Raw genomic sequence first — 24,461 nt, forward strand, 5'->3', positions numbered from 1 at the left:
AATCTTTTAAGCTAGCACTAATAATTTTTTTTGATTGGTTGAGAGTATTAATTCTGATAATAGAACAGAATTTACTTCTAAGATTTTAAAAGAAATAAGGGAGGGAGAATTGCAAGTCGAATGCATCTGCCCTCAAAAGGGAAATGGAAAAAAACAGACTGCTCAATTGATGTTAGATACTAAATTGTTTTGGACCAAATGTTTGCCTATTGCTTTGTTAAAGAATTAGAACTGCCCCAGAAGAGATCTGGGGCTTTCCTCATATGAGATGGTAGCAACTCTTAATGCACCTAACCTTGTAGCTCCCCTTAGAGCTGCTCTTAATGCCTGTCCCTCGATAGCACGGCTAGGCCACACTTACTCCTCTTTGGGCACCAACCTGGATCCCATAGAGACAGACCACCAGGAGTTAGGGGTGAAGTCAAAGAGAACTTTATTCTTAGATAGCACATATTTATACCCCCCTGAGTATCTGGGTAAGGGAAGGTCCTCTAGGAACCTGATATAACAGGATGGGCCTGAGAACAGGGAGGGAGGTGTGCTAAGCTTTGAGAGCACTAAGGAGGGAGTCGTGGTACCTGGTGTCAGACACCGCCTCTTGGGGCTATGCCCCACCTCCATGTAGAACTGGCCTGTGTCTCAGTACCTCTCATCCCTCAGGTCCTCCCACATGCCTTGAACTGAATTCCTTGCTTCTAGAGGTTTTTTAACCCTTACATCTCCCCCTCTTTTATTAATGAGACCAAATGTTCTCATGTTGACGAATCAGAAGGTCTTCTATAAGCACCTCTAATGAATTTTTTTTTAAAGAATACATACAAAGCATCTTAGCAAAGTAAACAAAAGCAAAATAAGAAACAATAGAAAAATGACTATATGAAGCCCATACGATACGATAGAAGGGGATAGGAAAGGAAGTATTTTGGATCCAATCACTAAGCAGGTCTGGCACAGGTAGTCATTGCTCTACTATGATGCTGTTTTGGGCATTTCTTAGGTCACTTCCTTCTCTTCTTTTTCAGCCCCTGTTTTAATAGGGGCAACTTTCTTTGTTCTTCTTTCAGGACTCCAGCAGCCTTCCCCATCAGGACCTGCAAGAAATAATATCCCAGCCCTCTCCGAAGTACTAAGGATGGACTTGCCAGTATCCTACCATGCTACCATGTCCTTCCAAAGGACCTTTTGAATGTTCTCCAGGACTTGAAGTGCTGTTTTCTTTTTTCTTTTCTTTTCTTTTTTTTTTTTTTAAATTATAACTTTTTATTGACAGAACATATGCCTGGGTAATTTTTTTTTTTTTTTACAACATTATCCCTTGCACTCACTTCTGTTCCAACTTTCCCTTCCCTCCCTCCACCCCCTCCCCTAGATGGCAAGCAGTCTTATACATGTTAAATATATTATAGTATATCCTAGATACAATATATGTGTGCAGAACCGAACAGTTCTCTTGTTCCACAGGAAGAATTGGATTGAAATACTATTTTCATGGGGCCTAGTTTTCTGTCCTGTCTATATGATTGTATATGATTGTGCCAAATGTATCATTGCTGGAGAGAGGCTGGCATCCCTATCCAGACACAAGAAATTGTAGGCATATAAGGTCTTATCCACATCCACCTGTGTGGGCCATTGGGAATTCTGTCTATTTCCTCCCCCTTTCTGTTTAATAAGGGTGGCCTTCAGAATACGATGGGCCTGTTTTACTAGGTCTTGGCCCTGTGGATTATAAGGAATCACTGTAACATGTTTAATGGTGAGTGTGGTGAGGAAGGTGGCCATCTGCTTAGAGGTATAAGCTGGAGTATTGTTGGTCTTTATGGTATTAGGAATTCCATGAGAAGAGAAACAACTATATGAATGTTTAATGACTGAAAGAGTGTTCTCACAGGAGGCCACTGTGGCCCAAAGGAAGCTAGAAAAGGTGTCATTCCAGACGTGGATGACCACACGGCCCACATGTGTCACATCCATTTGCCACAAATCACTGGGGAATAAACCCTGTGGATTAACTCCTTTACAAGGTGGAGGAGGGAGAAATGGTACACACTAAACACACTGCTTCCCTATCTGTCGGGTTTGTTTCCAGGTGAGGCCATAAAGGTGACGTAGAGAATTACCGGGTAAGTGGAGAAATTCATGGGCACATCCAGGGGGTGTGGTGACTGTGAGAAGGGAGCATTGTAAAGCATGGTCTGTCACCTCATTGCCCTCAAATATGCCTCCTGCACAGTACTGTGAGACTATACATACAGGACATAAATGGGATGTTTCCTAGGCTGTAAAATTAGCTGCAATTCATTAAGAAGAATTCTGAGGCTGTAAGACAGCAACCTCAAAGCCTCTGAGCACTTGGACAGTATATAAGCTATCTGATGTGATGTTAATGGGCTCTGGGTATTTCTTACATCCTTTCAAGATGTCACATAAAGGCTGCATCAAAGAAATAAAAATAGAGGCATGAGCCCTTAACCATTGAATTTGTCCAACCAGTTTATGAAATAGTTTTAGAATATTCATCTTGTCTAATTGTAAGTTAGGTGTTTGATTAGTAATTGCAGAAGTAGCCATGCGGAGTCCCAGGTAAATAATGGGACAGTTATGTCAGATGTTTTCTGGGGCTACCACCAGTCCATGTTGAGCGAGAACACTATATGCATAGTCTCCTTCAGCAGGGCAGAGAGATCTTTCCCCCTGCTCATTGATAACAGTATATGATCCATGTAATGCAGTATCATGGCATGAAGCCACACCTTCCTAATTGGTTCTAGCACTTACGCTATGTACACCTGACACAAGGTGGGGCTATAACACATTCCTTGGGAGAGAACTTTCCATTGGTAGTGCAGATCAGGCCCTGTATTGTTTGTAGAGGGAATGGTAAAAGCAAATCTTTTCTTATCCTCTGGGACCAGAGGGATGGAGAAGAAATGATCTCATATGAATTTTACTGTAACTCGCCAACTGGTGGATACTAGATTAGCAGATTAGCCAGGCTGTAGAGCTCCCATAGGTTCAATAGCAGCATTAATAGCCCTAAGGTCCACTAGCATTCCAAATTTCCCAGATTTTTTCTGTATAATAATTACAGGGCTATTCCATGGGCTGGACGTTGATTCTATATGTCCGGACTTCCACTATTGTTGCATAATTTCACATAAGGTTTGGGCTTTGTCCACTGAGAAAGTCCATTGAGGCACCCAAACAGGGGTGTCAGATTTCTATGTTAATGGTGTGAGTATGATATGAAAGGTGGTGCCCAAACTTCAATGACCCCAATTAAAAATCCTGTGGAGTTGATATATAAACTGAGGCCTCACAAGCCTTCAATATGTCCCTGACCCATAGATTGTACCTGAGACCTGCAACCACCAGGGGTCGGAATACCCCTGTTTGTCTGCAAACTGCCAGGGCAGGTCTTCTACTGCAACCCCTTTAGACATAGCAGCTGGGAGGACATCCATTTGAAAGGCACTGGAGCCTACATTCTCACATCTCTTTATCATCTCTTCCAGGCCAGCCTCCCCATCTACAATGAGCATGGGCTTCTGGCAGTTAGTATTAGCATTCTCCCATGCCAATTTCAGTATAAGGAGGCTAGGGGGAGAACCTCTGTCCACTGACCTCTCAACAACTACCTGTAGGTGCCTAGGTCACAAAATCAGGAAAAGGTTCATCTGGACCCTGTTTAATCCTAGTCATTGAGGACCTCTGCTTTCCAAAAGCTTGAATTTTGCTAAATGCTCTTTGGGCACATTGGGACACAGCTGCATATACAGCTACATCATATTGCATTGGATCCTCATTTCTTTTATACTTTCCAGCTTTCTGTATTATGTGTCTTAACCTTGCCTGGGAAGTTCTAAAGCCTTCACAAGGGGACACAGAGGGAGCAGACAAGAGATATATCTCCTCAGGGAGGATGGGGGATGAGGAGAAGATCATGCTTCAGAAACAGAGACAAACTTCCCTCTGTTCGCTTTCTCCTCCTGTGTCTTATCACAGTCCTTTTCTTCAAGGTCATGTATCTCTGTTTACTTTCTCATTACTCATTTTATCCCTGCCTCCTCCTGTTCCATCATTTCCATTTCCTTCTTCTTCCTCACTACCTCTTCCTTCTTTGACATCACATCTACCTCTTTGTGTTCCTGTTTACTTCCTGTTTGTTCCCCCAGCTAATTTCCACCAGCTCCATTTTGTGGGCAGAGCTGGTCCAAATGAGTGCTGGTTTGTAAACCTCATTTGTTTTATGACCCTCATTTGTTTTTTGACTCTGTTTGCACTTCATGATCTACTTTTAATGGATTGTGCTTTGTACCTCTTAAAGTGCCCCCAATCACTTGATAAATGAGGTGTTGCCATTCCAGAATGTCTCCCAGACTTTTCTTATCATAGGAAGCCACCCACGTTTTAAAATCCATTTCCAATCCTGCTTGCTTCTATCAGCTTCTTTCCCTTGTACCTCCTGGTCTGGGACCCTCACAATAATTTGTCCTATTTCCTAACTTTCTACTCACTTTAGAGCAGAGTTCTGTCTCTCTTCCCACCTGTAGGCCTGCTACAAGGTGAGGTCTTAGCCATAACTGTCCCTGTTTAGGCACCACTTGTAGTATCTCTTAATGCTACCCTAACCTTGTAGCTCCCTTAGAGCTACTCTTAATGCCTGTCCATCAATGGTGGCATGACTAGGCCATACTTATCTGTCTTTGAGCACCAACCCGGATAACACGGAGACAGACCACAAAGAGGTAGGGGTGAAGCGAGAGAGACCTTTATTCTTAGATAGCACATATTTATACTCCCCTGAGTATCCGGGGGAACAGGAGGTCCTCTAGGAACCTGGCATAATGGGATTGGCCTGAGAAGAGGGAGAGAGGCATGCTAGGCTTGGAGAGCACTAAGGAGGGAGACATGGTACCTGGGATAAGGCACTGCCTTATTACACTGCCGAATTCCTCAACTCTCCACAAACAGAACCCTTTTTTTCCTATAGGCCTTGCTTATTATGCCAGAGTAAAACTTCAGCCCAGGGAAGCTCATGAGTGCCTGGTTAGAAGCCTAGTTAATCTAATGTAGACAGGCAGGCAGCACCATCAGGCAGATTGCTCACTGAATGTCAGTGAGTTTATTTCATTTCTTTTCTTCCCTTCATGTGTTCCTTATAGCATGAGAGTATTATTGGTTTCACTCTTCTGAACCAAATATATTCACTTATTCACAGAATCATCAGAAGAGAATTGTTAAGTTGGTAGAGAATTTAGAAGTCATCTAGTCCAGAGCTTCTTAAACTCTTTCCACTCTCAACCTCCTTTCCTCTGGGAAATGTTTACTTAATCTTAGCTATATGACTATAAAAAAATAGGTATACAAATCAAACATTCACTGATTTTTTTAAAAGTCATAAAAATTTATTTACAATCAATTCTTTCATATACATATAATTTGAGCATTTATTAAAGATGAAAACAAATTTGCATACTAATGAGATGGATGTGCTTTACAGAGAGAATTAACTTTTGGTGGCATATTTGATACAGTATGACAGAGTATTCAGAAATCTCATAGTGTTGCCAGATTTTTCTGTTGTTGGGTGTTAGCCCCAACAAGCTGCTCACAAATGAGGGTATGTTTAGCTAACAGTGCTTGCTCTCTTTCAGGCAGCACGGACCAGTACAGATTCCCTTTTAGCCTGCCTTCACTCTCCTACTGCTTCTTAACCATCACGGACTTGGTCCTCCTCCTCCCCACCCCCAACCCCGCCCCGTCCCGTCCCTTCTCTCTAGCCAAGCTCCCATCAAGTGCCTGACAAATTACCTACATGGAACACAGCCGAGCTCACATCGCTAGTTCTATTATAAGACAAAAAGGATCCCTGTCCCCCGATTTATAAGCCACGAGGAACTCGGTAACCAGCTCGGGGCTGACTGGATCCCCTGAGCACACCCCGGTGAGCGTCACACAAACCAAATCGGCAGCGTTGAAGAGAGACAGAACTCTGCTCTAAAGTCCAGGTTGGCACACGTTGGGGATGGGGAGTACCGGGAGGGGCCCGGTTTGGGCAGCGTAAGTCACATGACGCTTTGTCAAAACTGGAGCGTTCGGAACGCCTCCGTGTCGATCTGAACGCAACCGGGCTTCCCAAATGGTCTCCCTTCCAAGTCCTGAAAGATCCAACCCCCTTTCAGCTGGCTCCACTCGCAGCGTCAGTCGCCAGCGGATAAACTCCACAGGGATAGTAAAAAAGCGCCGATCTGAAAGTCCATCTTCCGCTTCAAATGCTCTACTCTCAGCGTGGTTCCCGGGAGATTATGTGGCAGGATCCTTTGGGGAGGGGAGGAAGACTATGCTTTCACAAAGATGGGAGGAACGAAAGAAAGTTGATTGGATGATCAACCTGTCTCCACTCTGCCCCAATCAAGGTTCCCCCTGTTAATCGCCTTCATGGGAGAAAAGACTGATCTGCGGCGGGCTCACGAGCTCATCTCCACCCCGCGTTCTGACCTGGGTGGCCATCCCACCGCCAATCCTGGTAAGCACCTCTCCGCTTTTGGGAAAGGAAACAAAATTCCCACAGAATTTCAAGACGAGGAAGAGAAGCAAAAACCTATGGCCCAGCACTCTCCGAGTGAGGACCCTGGCGATCGGGCAGGTTTCTTAGATTACATAAGAGCATTATTAGGTCTTCAGGCAGGTAAGGTGCGAGATGGCAGCCCCAGTGGACAAGACTCCTAACCTTGGCCCTGGCTTGCGGGTTCCCAGGACTACGCCTTCCGAGAGAGGGAGTAGGTGTTCAACGTTTCCAAAGGAAGGCTTTCCTTCGCTAGTTCTCGAAGAAAGAAGAACCGAAGATAGGTTCTTCGGTGACTTTAGAAACTTTGTGTTTTCCATTAGCCGCCTGCTTTGCTTGGTTTAGACTCCACAAACATCAAACCTCCCTGGAATAAACGGGATACCTGAAATCTGACTCAGATTTTGATGCTCAGTATTTTCTCAATTCCTTCAGTTAACCTCTCCCCTGCGATTGAAGAGCACCACAGAAGAGCAATAAACTGGAATAGCTCAAAACTTAACAGTAATTATCTACTTTACGTAGGTTCCAGGTGCTCTCCTGGTAGCCTCCACCTCCTTTCCCCTCCTTTTGTGTGTTAGCTTCCTTTTGGTCCTTGAGACAGGATAGTCTTTTGTTTCCTTTCGTTTTGTTGGAATCCCGGATGCGTAAAAGCAGTGCAGGGCACACAGTAGACGCTTAGGACGTGTTTATTCAGTTTAATTGATCTCGACTATATTTACACAAATACTTGCACGCTCGCACTCGTATTCCTCAGTTGCAGCCCTCAGCCTAGGAGACAAGCTTCCACAAGCTGGATTTTATTGAGCATTTATCGTCCTTCCCGTGGGTCTCAAAAATCGTCCTGCTACTAGTTCCGTATCTTACGCCCTAGAGAGAATGGCAGCAAATGATTGGTAATATGCAAACCTTCTAAGGTAAGCTGGGATGGCGCTTCGGGCACTTTCATGAACCCCAGAGGCTGAGGCGCTTTCGGGACCGCAGGTCCACAGATATCCCAACCCAGTCCCCATCCTTAGGATCAGAGGCCCCAAGGACTTGGTGACGCGGCCTTGGACACTCTTTATTAGGTTTTTCCCCTAGGACAGTTTATCCGAGGGAGATAGGGAGTAAAGGAATTAATCAACAATAAACAAAATGTATTAAAGCACTTTACTGGGCACCAGACACTTGGTGAAATTAAAGAAACATCTTTGCCCCAAAAAAAAAAGTGAAAATATTTTCTTTGTCCTAAGGGAGCTCACCTTCCAAAGGTTGTGAATCCCAGGAGATTTTCTAGGAAATGAGCCAGGGTACTTTGGGGAGGAGGAAAAGGCTATGCTTTGGAAGGAAAGAGAGAAAGGTTATTGGAGGATCGAAGTTGCTCCACTCTGCCTTAAACTAGGGTCCTCCAGTTAATCACCTTCCGGGGAGCAAGCCAAGTTGATCTGTGGCCAGCTCACATGCTCATCTTCACCCCACATTCCCTTCTTATCACCCAAGTCTAAGTGATTGCAAGCTGAGGTTGATGATTTCCTACAAGGAGCAGGGCTGCATGTACAACTGGAGTTCAGAAGGCTTTGATGTAGGAGTAGAGATCCTGTCTGTTGTCTTCTTACACTGAAAGTGATCCTGTAACTGGGTTCCTGGGCGATCAATTACCTGGGTTCTGAACACAGTCTAACTTCAGGAGTCTACCGGCTCTGGATCACAGAGAGTGCATACATTGAATGCTGGGACAATCTTGAAGCTTCGCCCTGGGCTCAGATTCCTGCCATTTGGAGAGAGACACACTCTCAAGATATCCTGGGTAAAAGAAGGAATTGAGGGGCTGTGGGAAAGAATTATGCATTCAGGCCAAAGTAGAATAAGGTTCTCTTCACTTTCAGAGGGAGCAAGGAGGAAGGTTTTTGTGAAGGTTGAGCATGGGGGCTGGGGGATGCCTTAGTTGAAAAAGACTTCCCTAGAACAGTTGCTTCTTATCAAGATTCTCTTTCCCCAGCTACCTGGGATGAGCAGGAGAGGCAACAGCGCAAAGCTCAATGCCCTGACCCAGCTCCAAACCCTGGTTATTCTTTCCATGGGGGAGGAGCTCCAGGTGCTGGACCACCCCTGTACAGGGTTTTCTGGTTTGGAGAATTGCATCTGTTTGCTTGTTTTTTAATCTCTGCATATGATTGGCACATTGAAAAGGTTTTATCCCTATTTTCTACTAGCTGATAAAGTGGGGAAGCAGTAATTGAAGATTAATTGAAATAAAACTTTTCTACATTACCCTTTCCTGGCAGCTATTCATCTTTTTTGCAGTCATATTTCTAGACCTCTAATGCTGATTGTTAGGCTACTTGAAATTTTGATGTTTCCATCAAAGGACCATGAGAGCAGTTCTTTCCCAAGGAGAACTTCACTGTCTCATTGAAGGAAAACTGCTCAAGCTACAATCAGTTGCAACTTTTTTCTTAGACAATTATCCGTATCCACACTTAGAATCTGAATTTTGCTGATGTTTTCAGTACTGGATTATTACTCCATCTCTTAAATTTATATCTTTCTCTCCCAGCTAATTTTATACCTCCCTCATTTGATATTTCTGTATTCTCAAAATATTAGAAATAGTTTAAACTTTGGGGGCAGTTGGGAGGAACTTAGGATATTATTTTTCAAAGATTCTTAACCTAGGGTACTTACATTGTTTTAAAAATATTTTTGATACCTGTATTGAGATATAATTGGATTCTTTGTAATACTATATATTTTAGTTTACGTATGTAAAAGCCTTCCGAGAAGATACTTCACCAGACACCTAAAGGAATTCTTGACACAAAAATAGTTGACAATTGCAGTTTTTAATTCTCTAAATAGTATTTTATTTTTTCCAATTACATGTAAAGATAATTGTAAACACTGATTTTTATAAGATTTTTGAATTCTTATGCCCAAAGGCCTTTCAAACTGTGCGTACCCTTTGATCCAGCAGTGTTTCTAGTGGGCTTGTATTCTAACAAGATCATAAAGGAGGGAAAAGGACCCACATTTGCAAAAATATTTGTGGTAGCCCTTTTGTTGTGGCAAGAAACTGGAACCCAAGTGGATGCCCATCAGTTGGAGAATGGCTGAATAAGTTCTGGTATATGAATGTTATGAAATATTATTGTTCTATAAGAAACCATCAGCAAGATGACTTCAGAGAGGCCTGGAGAGACTTCCATGAATTGATGTTATATGTAAATTGAGTAGAACCAAGAGAATATTATAGACAGCACAACAACAAAATTATTTGATGATGAGTTCTGATGGACATGGCTCTTGTCAACAGTGAGATGATTCAGGTCAGTTCCAGTGGTCTTATGATGAAAAGAGCCATCGCACCCAGAGAGAGGACAGTGGGAACTGAATGTGGACCACAACATAGTATTTTTACTCTTTTTATTATTTGCTTGCATTTTGTTTGCTTTCTCATTTTTTTTTTTTGATCTTGTAGAAATATGTATAGAAGAACACGTGTTTAACATATATTGGATTACTTGCCATATAAGGGAGGGGATGGAGAAAGGGAGGGAAAAATTTAGAACATAAAATTTTGTAAGGGTAAATGTTGAAAATTATCCATGTATATATTTTGAAAATAAAAAACTTTAATTTAAAAAATACCAAAAAAAAAGATTTTTGACTTCTAAATTTTTCTTTGACACACACACACACACACACACACACACACATGCACAAACTATAAAGAGCTTTGTTTCTTCAGCAGATTTACAGAAGGGTTTCTTTTAATATATTTACTTTGATTCAAAGATACTTGTGGAGTTTCTCAGGTAATGCTGCTTAAATCTGCTGGAAATAAGACAGTATAGTTCAGTAGGATCTTACGAAACCTAATCACATTGGCCTACCAATAATTAGTTCAAATCAAAAAAGCTAGTCTTAAGGATTTAGTAATTATAAACATCAGAAGTGTAGGAAGAATATCACATTGCACTACATATTCGCATACCATTTAAAATAATTGCACACAATAGAAAATATTTTGTAGTCCACCTGCCAAACACTTTATAAACACATTGTATACAAATAAAGTCAGATGTTAACAACTGGAAAAATCTCAATTGCCTGTGGGTAGACTGAGCTGATATAATAAAATGACAATTCTACCTAAATAAATTTCCTTATTTAGTGTCCTATAATCAAACGTCCAAAAACAATTATTTTATAAAACTAGAAAAAATAATTTTAAAAATTCATCTGGAAGAACAAAAAATGAAGAATATTAAAGGAATTCATGAAAAAAGGCAAAAGAAGTTGGCCAAGCCATACCATACATAAAATTGTATTCAAAAGCCACAGTCATCGTAACCTTTTGACATTGGCTAAAAAAACAGTGATGGTATCAGTGGAATGGGTTGGGTATACAAGACACAATAGTCAATGACTAAAGTAATCTATTGTTTAATAACTTAAAGACTCCAGCCTCTGGAATAAAAACTCACTATTTCACAAAAATTGCTGTGAAAAGTGGGGGGAAAAAGTGTGCCAGAAACTAGGCATAGACTAACATCTCACACTATATACCAAAATAAGGTCAAAATGCATTTGCTATTTAGACATAAAGGGTGATTAGCAAATTAGGAGAGCAAGGGATAGTTTATCTCTTTGAGAAGGGAGGATTTTCTGACCAGACAAGAAATAGAGCATATTATGAAATGCAAAATGGATAATTTTGATTACATTAAAATGTAAAAGGCTTTGTACAAACAAAACCATTACAGATAAGATTAGAAGGGAGGCAGAAAGCTGGGAAACAATTTTTATAGTCAGTGTTTCTGATAAAGACCTCATTTCTAAAATAGAGAACTGAGTCAAATTTATAAAAATCTAAGTCATTCACCAATTGGTAAATGGTCAAAGGATATGAACAGAGAATTTTCAGATGAAATTGAAATCATTTTTAGTCATATGAAAAATCACTCTTGATCAGAGAAATGCAAATTTAAAAAATTGTGAAGTACCATCTCCCACCTATCACATTAGCTAAGATGACAAGAAGAGATAATATTGGAAGGATGTGGGAAAACAGACCCTAATGCATTATTGGTGGATTGTGAACTGACCTAGCCATTCGGAACTATACCCAAAATGCTATAAAATGTGCATACCCTTTGATCCAGCAGTATCACTACTGGATCTGAATCCCAAAGAAATCATAAAAGAAAGACAAGGACATGCATGTGCAAAAATGTTTGTAGCAGCCCTTTTTGTGGTGGCAAGGTATTGGAAATTGAGTGGATGCCCAGCAGTTGGAGAATGACCGAATAAGTTATAGTTATATGAATGTTATGGAATATTATTGTCCTATAAGAAACAATCAGCAGGATGATTTCAGAGATGCCTGTAGAGACTTACGTGAACTAATGCTAAGTGAAATGTAGAACCAAGAGATCATCATACACAACAACAACAAGATTATAGATGATCAATTCTGATGGACATGGCTCTTTTCAACAATGAAATGATTGACTCCAGTTCCAATAATCTTGTGATGGAGTGAGCCATCTTACACCCAGAGAAAAGGACTGTGGAAACTGAGGGTGGATCTCAGCATTAACATTTTCACTCTTTTTGGTGTTGTTTCCTTGCATTTTATTTTCTTTTTTTTTTCCAGTTTGATTTCAATTGTGGAATAACTGAACAAGTTGTGGCATATGAATGTGATGGAATATTATTGTCCTATAAGAAATGATGGGAAGATTGATTTTAGAAAAGTCTGGGTACCTTAAAATCAATGTTCATTAAAAGGAATTGAGCAAGATCATGTATTTTGAAGATTTTAAATTAAAAAAAAAAAATTAGTAGTTTACTTGACAAAGTGAAACAAGATTGAACAGAATAGAAGAAATGAGCTGAAGAATTAGAATGTGATTTAGAAATAAAGATGAGGGAATGAAAAGTAGCAAAAAAAAAAAAAAGGCAAATAAGGTGTTGAATAATTGAAAAGGGAAGCTTTTCTGTAGTCTGTAGGACTTTGAGCAGAATCTTAAGAAGAAAAGGAAAAGAAATTTAAAGGAAGCTGAACAATATTGGTACTGACTCAATGTAAACATGAAACTCAGTTACAGGGGGATGCGAAACGTAAAAAAACTGCCTGTAGAAGTGGAAAAGCTTGAAAAATGAAAACTCAATCTTGCTTCTGTAACAACAAGTACATAGTGTTTTTTTTTTCCCTACAAATTCGGTAGTTTCTTCCACTTTGTCAGATAGCAAAATATCCTTTGAAGGCAAAAGAAAAGCCCCCAGTGTAGGATGGAAAACAGATTGGAAGCAGGAAGAACAATTTGAGGCATCTGTCTTTGAATAAAGAAGTAGGGACATCTGGGTATCACAGTGGATAGAGTACCAGGCCGGAAATCAGGAAGACCTGAGTTCAAACCTGGTCTCAGACACTTGTAAATTTCCTAGCTGTGTGATCCTGAACAAGTCACTTAACCCCAACTGCCTCAGCAAAAAAATTTAAAAAATGAAAAAGTAGATCTTGTTTGCTCTCTAATAGGGCACTGTAAAAGTTGGGTAATGGAGAAGGGGTCTGATCTTTTCCCTTTCCTTCATGTGAACTGTTATCAGGATAAAATCAATGACAAAAATTTGACATCTCCAAATGCTATGAAAACTAAATTTTTATGAATTTAAATCTAGGAAAAATTCATGAAAATATAGGATTATTGTGACATTGACTGGGACTTTTGTTGGGTAACTTAACTAGACATGAATAGCAGGTTCTGGGAGTAAAAAGAAAACAAGATTGATGATACAAAATAGGACAAAGGCCATGTGTGGGAAGAACTCAATATTCATTCTAAATAATTACCACTAAATTAGTCATTTGAACAAAGGCAGAAGAAATTTTTTCACATTTCTCTTATTACTCTCCATCTATATGTTCAATAATGTTTCCTCATAACAACCTTCTGAAGTGGCCAGGACCATGATAACCCATTTTTAAGTCAAAGGTTTGGTTTACTTCAAATCTATTTGCCTACTATGCACAAAGCAGTGTAGAAGATAGAGATTAAAGTCTTTATGGAAGCGTTAAAACAGAACATCAGAGCTGAGAATTTAGCCTAGATTACATGGATCTTCTCAACTGAGAAGTGGATATTGAATTCAGACCTCATATTCAGGTTCTCATTTGCAACACAAGGCTACTAAAGTTGTCATATTTTCAGTGGAGTAAGTGAAAATGTTTGTCTGAAGTGATTACTAGTAACTAATAATAGCTAACATTTATGAAGTATTTTTAAGTTTTACAAAATGTTTTTATATAGTTCACCTCATTTGATCTTCAAAACAACCCTGGTATCCTATTCTACAGGTGATAAGATCAATGGCAGACAAAAACTAAATGATTTTATGTAGAATGTCACAGTGTGCTGTTAGGACAAATTTGAAGTTGATTCAAAACCACTATCCATGGGGCCATCTAATAGTACATTACTGCTGCTGATTACTTTTCAGTCAAATAAAAGCAGATGCCAGATTTTGAATATTGGAAGGAATATTTAGTAACTGCATTTATCAAGCTGGTTTCTCCACGAATTGAATTCTCAAATAATGATTGTAATCAAGACATGTGCAATTTCACAAGAACTTTCCACTGCTAATGGAAATGTTTTCAGAAGCTGATCTTGGTGGAAATTCAGTAATTCACAGATCCTGTAATATCTATCCAATGACCTTTGGTGGGGAGGGAAGAGAGACCAAAGAGAGAAAAGGGATACATTGTACACAATGCTACAAAAATGAATGTTGTAAATTGTATTTGGAAAAATACTATTGAGGAAAAAACAAAGAATATTTGCTCTACATTTATAATCCTATGACTGACTCAATGTGAAAGCATCATGACAAGAAGATTTGATAAGATGTTAAGTTTATTAAATACAATAGATTCAGCACCATTCAGAACCACCTCAACCTATTTTTACAGGAATTCGCTTATGCTGTCATTCTAGTAGGGGTAAAGAGGCCTGGTAGATCACTATGAATGCCATTCCTGAAAGTAGGGATAATTTTTGCATATCCATCCTCTTCAACAATTTCATCCCAGGACTAAGTGCATATTAAAAATCTTCCTTTGATGTCCTCATATTGAAAACTCCCAAACATATAAATAGGGTATGTTCTACCTGAGAAGCCAGGAACAATTCTGATTGCCCTCTTTTTCTCCTCAGACAAATCATAGAAATTGACTCTCTCTGACAGTCTATGTCCTATAAAAAGAGAATAATATCAGTTGAAAAGAAAGGATTTCAATATTCTTCCTGAGAGGAAAGCTTTAGTTGCATCCTATACAGTTCTTTCTCATGATAATTCCAGAGCAAGAATTTTCTGTAAATAATTATGCTATGCTTGGGAAAGGAAATAGCAATTCTCATTGAAAATTGGAGTTTTCCATTTCAGGAATTCCGTTTTTCTCTAATACACTGCCATATCTGTTTCTAGAGCATCCATTTAAGGGATAAGAAAGCTTTCAAAGGAGAAGACAGTATTTTAATCTTTCTGATTTTAAATAAGGCAAAATGGCCAACTAAGCAGTGTGAACCCCTCCTGCTTATACTAAAGACCAGGGTAACTCCAGTTATAAGAATTACTATTCACACATAAATGATCCCTTGTCTTTAGAGGCAGCAATTACTTCCTGGGCTGAGCATGCTCAGGTTTTTCCACATATCATGGCCTGAGCAAAGAATTAAAAGTTGTTTTCCCATTAAAAAAAAAGTCCTCATAGAACTGAAACCTATTAATTAGTGGCACAGTATAATTAGCCAATGATCTAGTTCTCTAAAAATGATCCAGTGTTCTAAAAATTTTTAAGTTAATTGGATCATCAAAGTCATTAGTGTTTACCTCTTTCACTCCTTTAGTTCATCATGCAGAAAAGGGAAACAATGGAAGAAAATTATGTCTCCATGTGTCTATTGACTGGAGCAATAGGTTTTTAAGGTACAGATGTGTGTTCCCCAAATATTAAAAGGTTTATTTCTCAATACAGATCTTCCTGAGGAATCTCATCTCATGGGGTTGTCAGGATCTGAGTATCAAAGTCTTATAGTTTGTTCTTCCCTTCCCATTTTCTCCAATCATCTACTCTGGGTCAACTTCTCTCTTCTACCTTTTGACATGTTCCAGACAAATGAATTTATCTATAGTAGGAGTAATTCCCAAATTGAAGACAAAGGCATCAGAGTTTGAATTGCAGAAATATTCAAAACTAATCACACTGTTTATAAGTAGATTGTTTGCCTCCTAGAACTTTTGTGAGGAAAGCTTAAAGATTCTTGTCCAAAGGACTAATACTTACTTTCAAAGAATTTTAAAAATTCGGTCACCTCAGTGATATAAGAAACATCCATTCTTGGTATGAAAGGTTGAAAATTCAGCTGAATACAACTCCTAAAGAAAAGAGAAATCGCTCATATTGCACTATCTGTGCGCTTCATTGTATTAAATACCCTATCTCCTGTACTTCTTTTGAGTGAACATATGGGTTCATTCTCCCCCAATCCCTTACCACCAGCCCCAAACTAAACTACCTATTAGATAGAAAGAAACATACCTTTCCAGTGTTTCTGCAATATCCTGGGGGGGAAAAAAAAAGGTCATTATAGTTTATGAATCATTTCTCCTAAAATCCTTTCAGCAGCCTCTAAATATGCATAACTTCCCAGTCCTAAGCAGGGACTTAATCACTACTCTTTTTTTTATTTTCTTGATTTCACTGAACCTCAACTTGGAAACCTGGATTCTGCACACAAATTTTCTTCCCATGCTAGGAAGTGATTGAGCAGTTCCTGTGTTGTATTAGGAGAAGTATGGTCAAGAAAAAGGTCTCCAGATATCTGTTATATTTCATTTGTGATAAGGCCCATTCAGATATTCTATATCATAAGGGGAGGAAGGAGGAAGAAGGAAAAAGTATTGGTAATTATAAAAGGACATCTAAAAATCAATGAGTATCTTTTGAAACTATCGCCAATAGCAGAGAAGCCATGAATGTTCCACTGCCTTTCATTGTAGCTGCTGCTGCTTACCCATGTTATAAATCCAAATTAGAAGAGCCAGGATTCCTAGGTTTCAGATTCTTGAATCACTTGACTCTTAACAGCAATACTTGCAGCGCTCCAGGCTACTCTTAAACCAAATTGTCTGTAGACCCATCTCAAGAGTGAACCTACTCCTTTTCCCCACCGGAAACAGAAGATATATATGGCAAGAAACAAGGGCAGATCCCAAAAGATAACTGATGAGTTTATTGTAGTCTCACCTGTAGCACTGCTATATCTGGCTTGTGCAACTTTTCCTCCAGTTCAGTAATCACAGATGTTAGACATCTATTTTGGTTGGACATCATGGTCTCCCATTCCTTCTTTTTCTGCATGATTTGATGTTCCTGGATAGTCTCCATTTCCTTCAGCCTTTGATTGAGCTCATTGAACTTTTTGTTCTCCTTCCCCACAATGAAGTTTTCCTCATTTGCTTTTTTCCACGGCAGATATTCCCATACTTGCTTGAGTACCTTCTGAATTATTTCTCCTCTGTTTGTAAAGTCCTGAAGAGAGAGATATTAGTGATACATTATAGAGAATTCCCAGGAAGCTAGAGACTTTGGTGTTCCCCTCCTCCTAAGATTAATGAAGGGTGCTTTAAGCAAGAAATCATGAGAAAACACAATATCCTGGCACAATTACTGGGGTACTGGGAACTCTACACAGATTGAGTCTCCAGAAACTAACATGTTTCAGAGAGTTAGATCATAGAAAACAGAAACCAGGTTTGGTCACAAAGCAATACTTTTCATAATAACACAGTTTTAAGATATATAAGCAGCATGTTTTCTCTTAAATAAAAATCTGTTGAATTATCAGCAACCCTGTTCCCTATTTTCAATGGCCACTAGCTCATTTGTGTTGTGCTGGTCTCAATATACCAAGGGTAGCACCCAATTCTCTCCTGCCCTGACTGTTCAATGTGGTGTGATACAAAGAACATTGGGATAAGTAGGAAACAAGTGACTAGGAATCCCATCCTAGCAGTTGTATGAACTGAGAGAAAATTACATAGCCTCTGATTTTAGCTTTATTTTTTAAAACTTGTAGAGGGCATGAACTCTGAGAAGGTATACTGAAAAGACTCAGTATGACTGATGTAATCTTACAACAAAGATATTAACTCAGTGGAATTGAAAGACAATGGTTACCTAGTGATATTATTGGCTTATATTCTGTATGATGAACTGAATTGTAATAGATTAAGAGGTCAGAGTCGGACCAAAGTTTAGAGACCAAGATGTGCAGGATGCTGAAAGGCTGACTAGAAGAGTAAGACTGTAGACTGGCTGACTGACTGACTGTGACTGCTGGTGCAGACTAGGAGACTGAAGGATGCAATAAAGACTTTGGATTTTATTCCTGACTATTCTTGTGGCCATTATCCTGCTTAGACCAAGGCCCAGTTCAGAAGACCTCCACAAAGTTAGCAAGGACAAAAAACTGGAGCTTTTTTATACATGAATAACATTTAAGGACTTTTCCAATTTGAATTTTTTTATAGTTCTTAAGACCATCAAGCAATATAATTTCAACTTGTCTTTCTCTTCTTTCTTATCCCCCAAAATTGTCTTTCATTCAATCTTTTCAAGTTTAATTTAAAGTTAGACCCCATGTTTAGATACTTACTATCCCCTCCCCTTCTAATTTATAGGAGAGACTTTCCTCCTTCATTATTCCAAACATGGTTTCTTAATTCCTAAAGTTCCCTCTAATACTCCCAAGTCCAGGATTTTTTCATTTTTCCATTTTTAAAAATTACTTTTAAGCTTCCCAATCCCTCAGCATCCATAAAAACATGTAAATTTTGAATTTGATTGTGAATCTTTTATAATTCACAATTTCATAATCTTTCATAATAAAATTCATAATTTCATAATACCCCATTGGGGGGGTAATTTATTTTTAAATATTCTGCAGAAACTTTTCCTAGCAGATAGCTGCAAAACATTTTTTCAGCAAGTATCTCTGAAATTCTTCATTTCTCAAATATATGGAGAAACTGAAGTTTAAAAAAAAATACAAGCTATTTCCCAGATGATAAATGGTCAAAAGACATGAACAGACAATTCAGATGAAGAAATCAAAGGTTATCTATAGTCATACCAAAATTAATGCTATCAATCACTCTTAATTAGAGAAATGAAAATTAAAATAATTAACCTATTACATTGATTAAAATGACAGAAAAGGAAAATGATAAATTTTGGAGGGGATATGAGAAAATTTGAAAACTCTTCATTATCAGTGGAGTTGTAACTGAACTAAGCATTCTAAAATCCACTTTGGAATTGTGACTTAAGGGCAACGAAATGGTAAAACACCCTTTGATCCAACAATACCACTATTAGGCCTGTATCCCAAAAAGATTTCAAAAAGGGGATTGGGGCAGAAAAGATAAACTGCACCAAAAAATATTTATATTGCCTTTTTTAGTAGTGGTAAAAATTGCTAGGATATTTTAACTTTTTTGTGTTTTTTTTTTCCTTTTTAGTCTATTTTCTACAACACATCTAGGATGGAACTATACTTGTACATGATTGCACAAACAATACCCCTATTAAAATCCTTACTACTTTATGAAGTAGGGGAGAAAAATTTGAAACTCAAAATTTTCTAAAAATGAATTTTTAAAATTATCTTTACATATGGAAAAAAATGTTATTTTAAAAACGTTTATATTGTTGTTATATCCTGTTAATAACAATTGATGCTTCTTTGGCAGAAACTTATTCTTCTCCATGAACTAGAGCCAAACTACCTTTTTTAGAAGCCTTTCCAATTTCCAGACTATCCCTACAGTCAACCTGATTTTTTGTTTCTGTATCTTTGGTCATGTAACTTCGTAATGGTTGCAATGTCCATTACCTTCATGAATGAACTTTCCTCACTGTAGGTAACTCATCTTTCCTGATCCTCATAAATCTGCATAGCTCATAATAGAAAAAGCAGGCCATCACATTCCTCTGTCTTACTAGTCTCAAACCAATTAAATTCAGGGAAATTCTGACCCAATGAAGTCATATGTCCTCATTAAATGCATCTAAGTTGTGTAACTGTTACTATTTGTAGCAATCTCCTCACAAGCAATATAAAACTGTCATTGTTTACTTACCTAGCTATAACCTGCCTCTTCTGTATAAGGCTGAAAACATGTCTGCCTACCTGGAAAGACATAAGAAATATATCCAAGTTCTCCAGTCTTCCTCATCTTCATTGCCCTCCATGTGCTCTTAAGATTCAGTGACAATGGCCTCCTTGCTGTTTCTCAAACAGGATCGTTCATCCACAGATTCCTTTATCACTGGAATTTCTCCAGTTCTAGGAACTCATTCTGTCCTCTCATCACTGACAGATGGGTTCCCAACTTTTTTCCAACTCCACTTAAAATCCTTCATTCAACAAGGAGTATTTCCCCATCTTTTTTTCATATTAGTCCCTCCTTCCTATTATGATGTTCAATTTATCTTGTATATATCTTGATCAAATATGCCTGTTTTCATGTTTTCTTTTTCATTAGTTTAAGTTCCTCAAGGGCTGGAGATATTTTTTGGTTTTTGATTTCTCTCTACCAGTTATTACAGTACTTAAAATATAGGAAAAGATTAATATGTGTTTACTGATGGACTGTTATTAGGGAAAATGATGGTGGAAAGATAATTGGAGTCACTCGTTTCCAAGTACTCTCTCAAGACAAATTTGTAATCTTTCACACTATTATATTATTAGCAAAGTCTTTGCTGCTCAAAGCCTATTTGTCAAATGAGTCCTAATAGTCTCTTCCTGAAGACCTCAACTTTTTCTGCTTTGATTAGTGAGGGAGTCAAAGTCTGAACAATACAGATCAGAAAGCTCAAACAAGAAGACAGGCATAGTTGTAACCTCCAGCAAGAGACAATTTTTAGACCCAGCACTGGATTTGAGATCAAAAGACATTGATTTGATTTATATTTCTGAACTCTTGTAATACTCTATGAATCTCAATTTTCCTTGTTTTCCTAAAAAGTCTAATAATGATGGGAGGCTTTTAATGAAAATCAATTGAGATTGGGGATATGTTATTGAGGGAGATGAATACTTGCATTCCATGCCACAGCCCAGACCAGAGGTCGCTCCTTCTCTTTTAATAGAATTTTCTGAACTGTTGTACGATTTCTGCTCAAGACTTTTATTTTCCATAGGAGCTTCTTCTGTAAAAGAAACAGGAATAAACATTGTTAATAAATGTTTTTTTCTTAGCCTGAGTTCTGTGACAGCACTATAGTACATAGCTAGTACTATTTCATTGATTTGTAGGGAAGTCACAGAAGGAAAGAAAGACTGTGTCCCACTCTGACTTAGCCGAATACTCAGATTCAAGAGACAGACTTATGTAGGAACAGCTAAATTGTACATGGAGAAGTCATTGTCAATGGTACCTTAAGTCAAGTGGAGGAATGACATTGATTTGTGCAAGACTCACCCTGTAGCACAGAGCAGCCACTGGAATGGACCAGTGTATGTGGTTCTCATGACTTCCTGACTTAGAACAGGTCACACAGAGTAGGGTCTTCTTCCTTTCACAGAATAACTTGAGGTCTTCCCTGTGTATCTCACACATGCCTTCTCCTTCAGGGTACATGGCCATATCAATTAGAGTTCTTAGCTGAGAGAATTCCCAGCATATAGTACAACATAAAGGTGGAGAGGTTTTGTTCCTGAAGCAAGACATACAGATATTATGTCCACATTCAACTCTGATTAGATTAATGTCTTCTTTCGAGCAATTAATACAGAGACCTTCTTGTACTTCATCAGCCATGATCCTGAAGAGAAAAAATGAAGCACAGTAAGAATATTTCTATGACATTTTGGAAGTTGAAAAGAAGCACATTTCATGAAACATCATAGCAAGCAAAGTAATAATTGATGACACACCCCATAAATTTGGGGTAAAGTCTCCAACAATTATAGACACCATCAATTGGAAGGATGGGCACAATGTTGGGTCACCTTGTAGTAACATCTAGCTTTGACCTACATTGAAGTTTGAAAATGTTTGCCATACATTATTCTTTTTGGTCCACACAAAACCCCTATAAAGTATAAGTATCTGCATGGTTGATGGGGAATCTCAAAATAAGCATCTCAGTGACTTGTCCAGAACCAGTCAGGTATTCCTGTTTCCAAGACTGGAAATGTACATGTATGAAATAATTTTGGTACTCTTACTCAAAACAATCAGTATTTATTCAATTTGTTATGATTTGATGTACATCAGCATCTGTATTGGTGAATCAAATAGAATCAAATAAGTTGTTATTGGGATAAGAATTATAAATGATTAATCCACCATGTATTAATGATTGTATCATACTTATCACCTAGTTTCTTGTTACTAGATAGCAAAGTAATGAGCACATAATTGTTGTATTACTTCCTTCCTTGACTTGATGACATGCTATGAGAAGATTTATTTGCTTGTGCAATAGCCCTCACTCATGAACCACTACTGTTCACTCCTTAGTAACTTTTGTTTCAAACCCACAATTCCCTTAGTCTCTAGGATAGTATAAATCAAACATTTGGAATTTATGACCTATTGAAGATCTCGTGAATTGTGAAAAGTCTACCGACATAGATTTCTCTCCACTTCCAGAACTGATCAAGCAATGAATTGTAATGTCTCCGATTTTCATTGTTCTCCCAAATGTAAAAAAATAGCTAGCACCCAAGAAAAGGGGTCTTTGATAGTGAGAAAAATCTTGGATTCAATTAATTCAGGATTTCTGGATTTCCCAATAAATTAGTTGTGTTTGGAGTTCTCTATTACTTTGGTTTCAGATTAGAATTTTCTATCCTACACCAACTAGTAATTAATCAACATTTAAGTGCCTACTATGTGCCAGGGTGTGACAGAAGTTTACAAATGTCATTTGATCAGCCCAATGATCCTGAGAGTTAGGGGATATTATTTCCCTATTTATGCTGGCAAGGAAACTGAAACAAACAAAAGTGAAGTGAGTCACCCAGAATAAAACAGTTAAATATGTATCTGAGGCTAGATATTGGAATCAGGTCTTCCTGATTCCAGGCCCATTGCTCTACACATTATGCCACTTATATAAAAATAATAAGTATAATAAGTATTAATAACAATAAATAGAATATTCTGATACAAAGAGAGAAAAAAAGCAAATTAGGAATCAGAAACTATGTTCAAATTCTAGTTCTGACTTTTTGAAGTTGGCCAAGTCATTAAAAAAAAAAAATCTCTTCTGGATTCTAGTTTCCCTTCATAAATGAGATGATGGAACTAGATAACCTCCAAGGTTTCCAGCCATACCAGAATTGTAGATCTTCAATAGCAAAGAATTTTCCTAAGAGGAATGCCTACCTTCGATATCCTGCCAAACCTCTGAGCTTCTGGAATCTAGCTTTCCAATGTCTTAAGCCAAAGCAGTACACAACACCAGAGTGGGATCTAGAGCTTATATATATTTTTCTCATACACTTCTTCACCTAAATAATCAGTGTGAATTACTAGGATGAAGTGATTGTAAAATACAAAGTACTTTTTCCCCTCCAAGAAAACCCTTTTTTGATTCTTTTTCCTTCAGACACAGAATGAATCTAGGTGTTCCACTCATCAATCAATCAATCAATCAATCAACTATTTCTTAAGTGATGACTAAGTTTTAGCATTTGTACTATGCCTGGGAGGGGAGAGATACAGAACTAGACAAAAATAAGATCCCACCCTTCTAAGAACTCATTAATAGTAAGGAGTACTTGAAAACAAATTTGTATCTAACCAAGTACAAGGTTACTTGCTTAAGTACAAGGGATAAGTCAAGCTTTGAAAGTGTTTGGGAGAGGAGCTGCCAATGATATCAGGCAAAGGTTATCATTTAAGCTGAAATTTTTGTTTTGGGTGAGGAGGAAGAGAGAATTGACTTCTAAGAAATTAATTCACCTATCTCTTTAGCACCTAAGAATAATTAGGTAATAATTACCAATTCTGGTCTTTTTAAATTACAGGTTTTTTGTTGTTGTTGTTGTTTAAATCAAGAGTTATCTTATTTATATTTTATCATGATTTTAAAGACCCAACTATTTATAGGAACCAGATGTGGTGCAAGTTTTTGAAACACTAATGTACTTTGTGAATAAAAAACTGAGTGATGAAAGTCCATGGTGGCTCCAGTCTGCCCAAGAAAGGGCTCTAAAATTTTGGAATTAAAATAGGTACTCTCTTATACAACATGAAGGAGATTCTTTATTGTTCAGTTATTATTGTCTAACTCTTTGTGACCCTATTTGGAGTTTTCTTGACAAAGATATTAGAGTGGTTTGCCTTTTTTTTCCCTCTAGTTCATTTTACAGATGAGGAAACTAACAGATTTAGTCACTAGATTTTCATAGGATTGCAAGTAAATTTCTGGAGTCACTTTTGAACTCAGGATGATTCTTTTTGACTCCAACCCAGGCAATCTATCCACTGTGCCACCTTGCTTAGATTACCCTTTATCATTGCCTCACCAATCTCCACCTCTGGCCAGCTTCAGATGGATTCCCATCTCCATCCAAAAGAATATTATGTTTGGAGACCTTTGAGGCCTCCTGAAATCTGTAAACTCTGTCAGAGATACCCATGGCTGGGTTAGCAAACTATGGACTAGCAAACCTGGTCAAATTTTGGTCTTTTTTAGGTCCAGTGTAAGTGCACATCTCCTTCAATGCAAACTTGCCCCTGGACCCAGAGTAACCAGAAGGTCTTCTACTGAGGCTCTTGTACTGTGACCACAGGTCCAGGGGTCCTCAAACTATGGCCC

General features: G+C 38.3%; 1 protein-coding gene across 1 annotated transcript; it reads right to left on the bottom strand.

Annotated features, from left to right (window-relative positions):
• Nucleotides 1-7,513: 7,513 nt before the first annotated feature.
• On the bottom strand, nt 7,514-21,448 carry LOC116422600 (E3 ubiquitin-protein ligase TRIM17-like). Its single transcript, XM_031961446.1, has 5 exons — nt 21,110-21,448; nt 16,866-17,150; nt 16,158-16,180; nt 7,971-8,083; nt 7,514-7,647 (listed from the first exon to the last, which is right to left on the bottom strand). The coding sequence occupies exons 1-5, from the start codon at nt 21,446-21,448 to the stop codon at nt 7,514-7,516; spliced, it is 894 nt and encodes a 297-aa protein (XP_031817306.1).
• Between the last annotated feature and the right edge of the window lie 3,013 nt (nt 21,449-24,461).

The sequence above is a fragment of the Sarcophilus harrisii genome, chromosome 3, assembly GCF_902635505.1.
Source record: "Sarcophilus harrisii chromosome 3, mSarHar1.11, whole genome shotgun sequence".
NCBI classification, from domain to species: domain Eukaryota; kingdom Metazoa; phylum Chordata; class Mammalia; order Dasyuromorphia; family Dasyuridae; genus Sarcophilus; species Sarcophilus harrisii.

Coding starts and splice junctions, on each gene's coding strand:
- LOC116422600 (XM_031961446.1), bottom strand. CDS start 21,448: ATGGCTGATGAAGTACAAGAAGGTCTCTGTATTAATTGCTCGAAAGAA. Junction 17,151..21,109: donor TGGCTGCTCTGTGCTACAGG/GTGAGTCTTGCA, acceptor CTCTCTCTTCAG/GACTTTACAAACAGAGGAGA. Junction 7,648..7,970: donor CTTGGCTTGCTCCCCGGAAG/GTGATTAACTGG, acceptor AAACTGTCCTAG/GGGAAAAACCTAATAAAGAG.